Source organism: Palaemon carinicauda, chromosome 24 (genome assembly GCF_036898095.1).
Source record: "Palaemon carinicauda isolate YSFRI2023 chromosome 24, ASM3689809v2, whole genome shotgun sequence".
In the NCBI taxonomy this organism is placed as follows: Eukaryota; Metazoa; Arthropoda; class Malacostraca; order Decapoda; family Palaemonidae; genus Palaemon; species Palaemon carinicauda.
In genome coordinates, this window is record NC_090748.1 from 109,611,982 (window position 1) to 109,621,981 (window position 10,000).

A 10,000-nucleotide genomic window follows, 5' to 3' on the forward strand; every position below is an offset into this window, starting at 1 on the left:
AAGCCTGAGTCAAAGTTTGTGGCTCAGTCAGATCACGAAGCCTGAGTCAAAGTTTGTGGTTCAGGCGGATAACGAAGCCTGAGTCAAAGTTTGTGGCTCAGGCGGATCACGAAGCCTGAGTCAAAGTTTGTGGTTTAGGCGGATCACAAAGCTTTAGTCAATGTTTGTGGATCAGGCCGATAACGAAGCCTGGGTCAAAGTTTGTGGTTCAGGTGGGTAACGAAGCCTGAGCCAAAGTTTGTGGCTCAGGCGGATCACGAAGCATTAGTCAGAGTTTGTGGCACAGGCAGATCACGAAGCCTGAGTCAAATTTTGTGGTTCAGGCGGATCACAAAGCTTTAGTCAATGTTTGTGGATCAGGCCGATAACGAAGCCTGAGTCAAAGTTTGTGGTTCAGGTGGATAACGAAGCCTGAGTCAAAGTTTGTGGTTCAGGTGGATAACGAAGCCTGAGTCAAAGTTTGCGGCGCAGGCGGATCACGAAGCCTGAGTCAAAGTTTGCGGCTCAGGCGGATCACGAAGCCTGAGTCAAAGTTTGCGGCTCAGGCGGATCACGAAGCCTGAGTCAAAGTTTGCGGCTCAGGCGGATCACGAAGCCTGAGTCAAAGTTTGCGTCTCAGGCAGATCACGAAGCCTGAGTCAAAGTTTGCGGCTCAGGCGGATCACTAAGCCTGAGTCAAAGTTTGCGGCTCAGGCGGATAACGAAGCCTGAGTCAAAGTTTGCGGCTCAGGCGGATCACTAAGCCTGAGTCAAAGTTTGCGGCTCAGGCGGATCACGAAGCCTGAGTCAAAGTTTGCGAAGTTTGCGGCTCAGGCGGATCACGAAGCCTGAGTCAATGTTTGTGGCTCATGCAGACCATGAAATCTGAGTCAAAGTTTGCGACTCAGGTGGATCACGAAGCCTGAGTCAGAGTTTGTGGCTCAGGCGGATCACGAAGCATTAGTCAGAGTTTGTGGCACAGGCGGATAACGAAGCCTGAGTCAAAGTTTGTGGCTCAGGCGGATCACGAAGCATTAGTCAGAGTTTGTGGTTCAGGCGGATAACGAAGTATTAATCAGAGTTTGTGGTTCAGGCGGATAACGAAGCCAGAGTCAAAGTTTGCGGCTCAGGTGGATCAATAAGCCTGAGTCAGAGTTTGTGGCTCAGGCGGATCACGAAGCATTAGTCAGAGTTTGTGGCACAGGCGGATAACAAAGCCTGAGTCAAAGTTTGTGGCTTAGGCGGATCACGAAGCATTAGTCGGAGTTTATGGCTCAGGTGGATAACGAAGCCTGAGTCAAAGTTTGTGGCTCAGGCAGATCACGAAGCCTGAGTCAAAGTTGTGGCTCAGGAGGATCACGAAGCCTGAGTCAGAGTTTGTGGCTCAGGCGGATAACAAAGCCTGAGTCAGAGTTTGTGGCTTAGGCAGATAACGAAGCTTGAGTCAAAGTTTGTGACTCAGGTAGGTTTTGTCCCAGAACACAAATTGGAAATGTGACAACTTATTTCATTATGTATGAAAATTAGACAGAATGGACAAATCTAATTTCTCAAGAGTTCCTACAGATACTGTGCTTTCTTCCGCATCAAAGGTTGTGGTTTAGACAGATATGGTCCCAGAGCACAAATTGTAAATGTGAGGAGCTATTTTGTTCTGTATGAAAATTAGACAGAACAGACAATTTTAATTCCTCAAGAGTCATGAGCTGTTAAACATTGTGTGTCCTTCAAGGAAATGGGCCTCTTGTGGACCCTGTGAACAGAAAAATCATTATTGTGAATCTAATGTCTGTGCAAGATAACTACAAAGTATTACAAATATAAAAGCAACATATTGCAGAGTTGTCGGTAAAGTGAACTAGTGATATATAACTACATAATCTTCAGTAGTTTACAAACCAAACTTTAATATGACTAAGTTGAAAAATTATACTCACTTTAAGAAGGCCCTTTTCAATGGTTCAATAAGACACGACGAACAAAATGCGTCGGTAGGATTACGGAAGAGGTAGTTCAACCCAAGATATCCCAGTGGTATCTCCTGATCAGCACATATTCCCAGTAATTCATCAAGTCTTGGTGTGTTGATTGGATATTCTCTGAGCTTCAGAGATATGCTATGTGGCTTGTTATCTTTCAGTAAAGATGCGTATGCAAATACGTCATCATCTTTTATGGCTGTGATTCTATGAATTACATCAAATTTTCTAGCGATGATTTTGGCTACAGTTTCATTACACTTAACAGACTTTAAAACTTGAATCCATTGGTAGGGTTGCTGCACACCTGATATATTCAATAAAGCTATTACTTCTACAAGAAGCTTCGTGTCACTGCAATTTTCTTGATACAACAGACCTAACATCATAACAAGGACATTCTGAAAATTCCCAAACTTAACCCTTTTTCCAAGTATTTTGTAAAAAGCTTCTCGGATGGTCAACTTGTAGGGAGAAGTCTGTTGTTTCTCCCAATTATGATATACGTTCAGAGCTGCCTTTGCCATATCATGGCAAATTATTCCAGGAATATTATAAGAAGAAAACAGTTGCATTAAACTGTCATCAATTGTCTCGTCATGTGGAACACTATTATAAACCACTGAGTCATATAAAGAGCAAGCTGCAAGATACTCTCCCTGTGTTTTGTGAGTGAAGCTGACTTCCAATTCATCCTTGGAAGTTTCAGTCCACGAATACTTTTGAATAAGAAAGGCACCGATAGCATCTTCATGATCAATACCAAGTTGAGCACAATGTTTCCTAAGTCGTTTTAAGGCCTTCGGTTTCAAAATGTTAGCCTGCTCGTGAAGAGAAATCAGTGCCTCTTTCTGCAGAAGTTTTAAAAACTCTTTAAATTTAACCTCTAATTCTTGGTATGACTGTTGAGAGTTTTGTCTTGAGATTCTTTCAAGGGCTCTTTTTTTTATGAGATAATTGATTTGGAAATAGAGCTCTGAGACTGTTGTCACTTGATTTACTCGTTCAGGGTCATAGGCCCATAGGATTATCAAATATATGAGATTGAGAGGAATTTTCCAATAATCTACAAGGTGCTTCTCGTTTCTTTTGAAGTACGAAAGAAGACCTTCTGTTTCTTTGTCACTTATTCCTTTCTCTCTGAGTGTTTCATGATACCTTTGTATAAATGCCTGCGTGTGCTTTCCTTCCACACCTTTAATCTGTACATGAGCCACGTCCATACCCTTATCAAGTGCAAGGCGCATTCTATAAACGAATCCGACTTTTTCCGCTCTAGTTGCACAAATAGCGACCATCTTATCATTCATTTCTCCAAGAATCTGTCGAAATATCTGCAAGGTAGCACCATCTGCTTCATCAAGACCATCACAAAGGAACAGTAATTGGAATTCAGACAGGCTCTGCAGCACTTCAGAATCTCCTAGCTCCCCGAAGGCCCGGGGCCAATGAAGCTTTAATAGATCTGTAAGGTTTCTACACGAACGATTTCGGCACTCCAAATTCACCAGTAGATCATATTTGTTTAATTCTTGTATAATACTTTCTTCGCTAACGGCCTCTCTCATCCACTGTGACCGCAACAGTTTCAAGTAGGTAGTCTTACCCACCCCAGCGGGTCCTTCAAGTAATATCACAACTGGATTCTTGGACTTCTTTTGTATCTCACGAACGTATTTCAGAAGATCTGTGTATTTAATGGAGGTATCGGAAGTATGGCGTCCTGTTCTTTTCATTTCTAAATCACAAAAAACCATCCCAACTTCAACTGGAATGCATTCGCCTGTAATCTGCTCGGCTGGGTTTACAAAGGTAGTCCTTTCGAAGAGGCGTGAAGAGTCCTCTCGTCCTAATTCCTTTATGCGAAGGGATCTGGAAGGGTGGTTTTCCATTTCTGCAGTACCGTCTCTGAAAGAGTGTTTGACTGGATAAGATATCAGAGGCTAAGGGGTTAATTGCATAAGTAAAATTTATGTGAATTTAAGAACTTTATTAGAAATGGATGGATGGATGGAGTAGGTTGGCCTCGCCTTAGGGCCCGGCCAGACCAAGCGTGGCTAGCGGCGAGGTTAGCGACAAGAGGTAATGGCGGCATATTGAAACCTTAGGTACCTTATGTAGGTGGCCAGATAGGAGGCGCGAGGCTTCCCGCGACTCCTATCTGGCCACCTACATAAGATACCTAAGGTTTCAATTTGCCGCCATTACCTCTTGTCGCTAACCTCGCCGCTAGCCGCGCTTGGTCTGGCCGAGCCCTTAAACAGAAAAAAGGCCCACAGGCTCTTGCGTTGGCAGCCCGTACTTATCAGAAATGTACCTGGAGGGTAAACATGCCTAACAAAAGTTTATTGACATTCGCTTGCACGCAACAACCAGGAAAACAGTATTATCATTATTTTCACTAGCTAAGCTATAACCCTATTTGGAAGAAGCAGGATGCTACAAGCCGTAGGGCTCTAACAGGGAAAGTAACCTAATGAGGAATGAAAGATAAATCAATAATTTTTTAGGCATGTGTATACTTTACAGGTGCATTTCTAACAAATTTCTTAATTTCGCATAAATTCTATTAATGCATTATATAATGTTGTATATAGCCATGCATCAGTGCTAAATCTGCCACAGAAACATAAATATGCACAATAATGATAATAGTCTTAGAGCATAGGGAAAATCTTTATAGAGTATAATATAAACACATATCTAGTATGATTATGATCTCTATGCCTGCATAGGAAGCCATAGTCTGTGTCCAGTGCTCTCGTTTTCAAGACAATTACCTCAAAATGAGTCATTTTACTTGATTTAAGGACATTTCTAGAGTAATGGTACTTCCAAGGTAATTTTAAGGTAATTCTTTTCAATAGGTAATCTTTTGATTATAAGGTAACATTGTGTATCTGAAATTTATCTTTCAGTTTTTCTCACAGAATAGAGAGCTTTTGGTAATCATGATATAATTTTTTTTTAGTATTTAAGGTAATTTTTCTAAATTTGAGGTAATTTCTAAGGTAATCCCTTGAACATCATATTGAGAGCCCTGTCAGTGTCAAAATTCCTTTTGTACTAATTTCAGACCATTGAAATGTTGTTACTGTTCTTGAAACATTTTATTTTGATTGTTCATTCTTCTCTTGTAGTGTATTTATTTCCTTGTTTCCTTTCCTCACTGGGCTCTTTTTCCCTGTTGGAGCCCTTTGGCTTATAGCATCTTGCTATTCCAACTAGGGTTGTAGCCTTGCTTGTAATAATAATAATAATAATAATAATAATAATAATAATAATAATAATTGGATATTCTTAATTATATTAATCAAAAAGACCTATAATTATTTGTTTCAAATTTTCATATTTAAGATTGTGGTGGTGGCCCACTGGAAAAATCCCTGTCTGGTGATTGCCGGACTGGGGTTCGAGTCATGCTCAAATTCGTTAGTTTCTTTAGTGTCTGCAACCCCACCATCCATGTCAGCTAGGGATCTGGGGTTTGGAGAAGCCTACAGATCTACCTGTTGAGTCATCAGCAGCCATTGCCTAGCCCCCCCTGGTCCTAGCTTGGGTGGAGAGGGGCTTAGCCACTGATCATATGTAAAATGGCCAGTCTCTAGGGGACTGCATTGCCCGGCCCTCCCTGGTCCTAGCTTGGGTGGAGAGGGGCCTAGTCACTGATTATTATTATTATTATTATTATTTGCTAAGCTACAACCCTAGCTGGAAAAGCAAAATGCTATAAGCCCAGGGGCCCCAACAGGGAAAATAGCCCAGTAAGGAAAGGAAAGAAGGAAAAATAAAATATTTTAAGAAGAGTAACATTAAAATAAATATTTCCTATATAAACTATGAAAACTTTAACAAAACAAGAGGAAGAGAAATTAAATAGAATAGTGTGCCTGATTGTACCCTCAAGCAAGAGAACTCTAACCCAAGACAGTGGAAGACCATGGTACAGAGGCTATGGCACTACCCAAGACTAGAGAACAATGGTTTGATTTTGGAGTGTCCTTCTCCTAGAAGAGCTGCTTACCATAGCTAAAGAGTCTCTAGGGTCAGTCTCTAGGGTACTGTCTTCTTTGCTAGGATGATGTCACTGTCCCTTGCCTCTGTCATTCATGAGTGGCTTTTAAACCTTTAAAAGTCTTAAAGGTCACTCATGAATGGCAGAGACAAGGGACAGTGACAATATCCCATAGACTGACCATATATACATATGATCAGCGTTCAACCTCCTCTCTCCATCAAGGTAGGACCAAGATATGCCAGGCAATGGCTGCTGACGGCCGATATTATTATTATTATTATTACTTACTAAGCTACAACCCTAGTTGGAAAAGCAGTATGCTATAAGCCCTGGGGCTCCAACAGGGAAAATAGCTCAGTGAGGAAAGGAAAAAGGAAAATAAAATATTCTAAGAAGAGTAACAACAATAAATATCTCCTATATAAACTATAAAAACTTTAACAAAACTAAAGGAAGAGAAATAAGATAGGAGAGTGTGCTCGAGTGTACCCTCAAGCAAGAGAACTCTAACCCAAGACAGTGAAAGGCCATGGTACAGAGGCTATGGCACTACCCAAGACTAGAGAACAGTGGTTTGATTTTGGAGTGTCCTTCTCCTAGAAGAGCTGCTTACCATAGCTAAAGAGTCTCTTCTACCCTTACCAAGAGGAAAGTGGCACTGAACAATTACAGTGCAATAACCCCTTGGGTGATGAAGAATTGTTTGGTAATCTGTGTTGTCAGGTGTATGAGGATAGAGGAGAATATGTAAAGAATATGCCAGACTATTCAGTGTGTATGTAGGCAAAGGGAAAATGAACCGTAACCAGAGAGGAGGATCCAATGTAGTACTGTCTGGCCAGTCAAAAGACCCCATAACTCTCTAGCGGTAGTATCCCCAAAATCCCCCATCTTTAGGTCACACGGATAGTGAGGTTGTAGACACTACAAGAGACTATTGAGATTGAGCGTGTCTCGAACACCAGTCTAGGAGATTGCTAAACAGGGGCGTTTCCAATAGGCACTGTAATTGTTCAGTGGCTACTTTCCTCTTGGCAAGGGTAGCAGAGACTCTTTAGCTATGGTAAGCAGTTCTTCTTTGAGAAGGACACTCCAAAATCAAACCATCGTTCTCTAGTCTTGGGGAGTGCCTTAGCCTCTGTACCATGGTTTTTCACTGTCTTGGGTTAGAGTTCTCTTGCTTGAGGGTACACTCGGGCACACTATTCTATCTCAATTCTCTTATTCTTGTTTTGTTGAAGTTTTTGTAGGATATATGGGAAATATTTATTTTCATGTTGTTGCTGTTCTTAGAATATTTTATTTTTCCTTGTTTCCATTCCTCACTGGGCTATTTTCCCTGTTGGTGCCCCTGGGCTTATAGCATCCTGCTTTTCCAACTAGGATTGTAGCTTAGCAATTAATAATAACAATAACACTGACAATTCCTTTATCATCACTGAGAAATGTGTTTGTAACTTTGAGGATTAACCAAGGCTAGTGTAGCTTCGGCTATATAGAATTTCTCATGGTCAACTGGGTTTTGTGAACTGTCTAAACTAATGACGGCATAGGCCAGTCAATTCTTTCTAGTGAGGCAGATTTGAACCGACTTGCAGGGGTGCCCTTTTAGCTTGGAAAGGTTTCCTGATCGCTGATTGGTTGGACAAGGTAATTCTAACCAATCAGATAGCAGGAAACTTTTCCGAGCTAAAAGGGTACCGTTGCGAATTAGTGCAAATGCGCCCCATTAAGAAAAATCGAACATAGACTGTTGCAGGCAGATAAGATTGTCATGATAAGACATATATTGCTAAAACTTTCCATCTATATATATCAGCATCAGTAAGGATTATTTGTTACTTCGTCTATCGAATGAAGATCCATTCCTGATAAATTAATGAAAACTAAGTATAAAGTGGACTAAACGACTTGCCAACTCACCAGGTTCTGGGTGTGAGACATGGCTTTTACAACGGCACTCACCGTATGTTGCAATAAGTTGCCACAATGTGTTTATCCATCCCTCCATCCATATACCAAGGCACTTCCCCCAATTTTGGGGGGTAGCTGACATCAACAAGGAAACAAAACAAAAAAGGGGACCTCTACTCTCTACGTTCCTCCAGCCTAACCAGGGACTCAGCCGAGTTCAGCTGGTACTGCTAGGGTGCCACAGCCCAACCTCCCACATTTTCCACCACAGATGAAGCTTCATAATGCTGAATCCCCTACTGCTGCTACCAATGTGTTTATAAGATAGTGACTTCATACTGCTGAATCCCCTACTGCTGCTACCAATGTGTTTATAAGATAGTGACCTCATACTGCTGAATCCCCTACTGCTGCTACCAATGTGTTTATAAGATAGTGACTTCATACTGCTGAATCCCCTACTGCTGCTACCAATGTGTTTATAAGATAGTGACTTCATACTGCTGAATCCCCTACTGCTGCTACCAATGTGTTTATAAGATAGTGACCTCATACTGCTGAATCCCCTACTGCTGCTACCAATGTGTTTATAAGATAGTGACTTCATACTGCTGAATCCCCTACTGCTGCTACCAATGTGTTTATAAGATAGTGACTTCATACTGCTGAATCCCCTACTGCTGCTACCAATGTGTTTATAAGATAGTGAATTGGTGTTCTTAATGTATAAAATGATTTACAAGTTCTTATACGTATTAAACGCAATCGTTAAAACTTACGGTAACTTCGAAATAGAAAAGCCTTTGCTCAGAGAAACGCAATGCACTGAACTGGTGGTACCGGATAAGCAGACTGGTGGAGTAGAGAGCAGGGTTGCCAGGTTTTCAAAATAAGAAAAGGCCAACGTCTGATCAACAGCAGATTTAAAAGGCCAACCTAATAGTAGAAAAAGGCCGAAAATATAACATTTCAGGCTAACCAATTTTTTAAAAAGGCCTAATTTAGGTACCTAGCACGAAAAAAGCCATATTTGGAGTTGTTTTGTTTGTTTTTTGGCCCAAAAAAGACCAACCTGGCAACCCTGGTAGAGAGGGAGAGAGAGTGGGAGGAACGCACACTGTACAGTCAAGTACTGATAAATTTCAATCTTTATCTATGAACTTTTCCATTTATCACTTTTTTTTTCATATTATCAGATGTTAAAATAAGGAAAAAGTAAAATGATAAATTATTCGCTTCTTGCTGTTATTTAGCTCTTCTAGGAGAAGGACACTCCAAAATCAAACCATTGTTCTCTAGTCTTGGGTAGTGCTATAGCCTCTGTACCATGGCCTTCCACTGGTAAGCAGCTCTTCTAGGAGAAGGACACTCCAAAATCAAACCATTGTTCTCTAGTCTTGGGTAGTGCTATAGCCTCTGTACCATGGCCTTCCACTGTCTTGGGTTAGAGTTCTCTTGCTTGAGGGTACACTCAGGCACACTGTTCTATCTAGTTTCTCTTTCTCTTGTTTTGTTGAAGTTTTTATTGTTTATATAGGAAATATTTATTTAAATGTTGTTACTATTCTTAAAATATTTTATTTTTCCATGTTTCCTTTCCTCACTGAGCTATTTTCCATGTTGGGGCCCCTGGGCTTATAGCATCCTGCTTTTCCAACTAGGGTTGTAGCTTAGCATTTAATAATAATAATAATAATAATTAGCAGAAAAGATATTACTGGTAAAAACACACTAAGATGAAAACTACACTTGTGGATGAGATTAGCAGTTAAGACAAAAATGTAAAAGCCTTACAAATAAATGTAGGTTTATTCAGTTTTCTGGTATATATATATTGGTAAACCATCAAAGCTGTTAAATACGTTTTTTGTTGTATAAATATATCGATTGAAAATGGTATAATGAAAAGACAACTTGTGAATAAATATTTCATATGGGCATTTTTAGAGTTTTTTTTTATCTTCTTTTATTATTATTATTATTATTATTATTATTATTATTATTATATGTATATATATATATATCTATATATAAATATATATATATAAATATATATATATATATATATATATATATATATATATATATATATATATATATATATATATAT

At 40.0% G+C, this 10,000-nt stretch overlaps 1 protein-coding gene across 1 annotated transcript in view; it reads right to left on the reverse strand.

Moving 5' to 3' along the window:
* LOC137618274 (uncharacterized) overlaps nt 1-8,770 on the reverse strand; it is a 14,941-nt gene extending 6,171 nt beyond the window's left edge. The window contains exons 1-2 of the mRNA XM_068348442.1: nt 8,670-8,770; nt 1,917-3,866 (exon numbers count right to left, since the gene is read on the reverse strand). Coding sequence (XP_068204543.1) covers nt 1,917-3,850 — 1,934 coding nt within the window. The 5' untranslated portion in view covers nt 3,851-3,866; nt 8,670-8,770. The remainder of the gene's footprint in view (nt 1-1,916; nt 3,867-8,669) is intronic.
* Between the last annotated feature and the right edge of the window lie 1,230 nt (nt 8,771-10,000).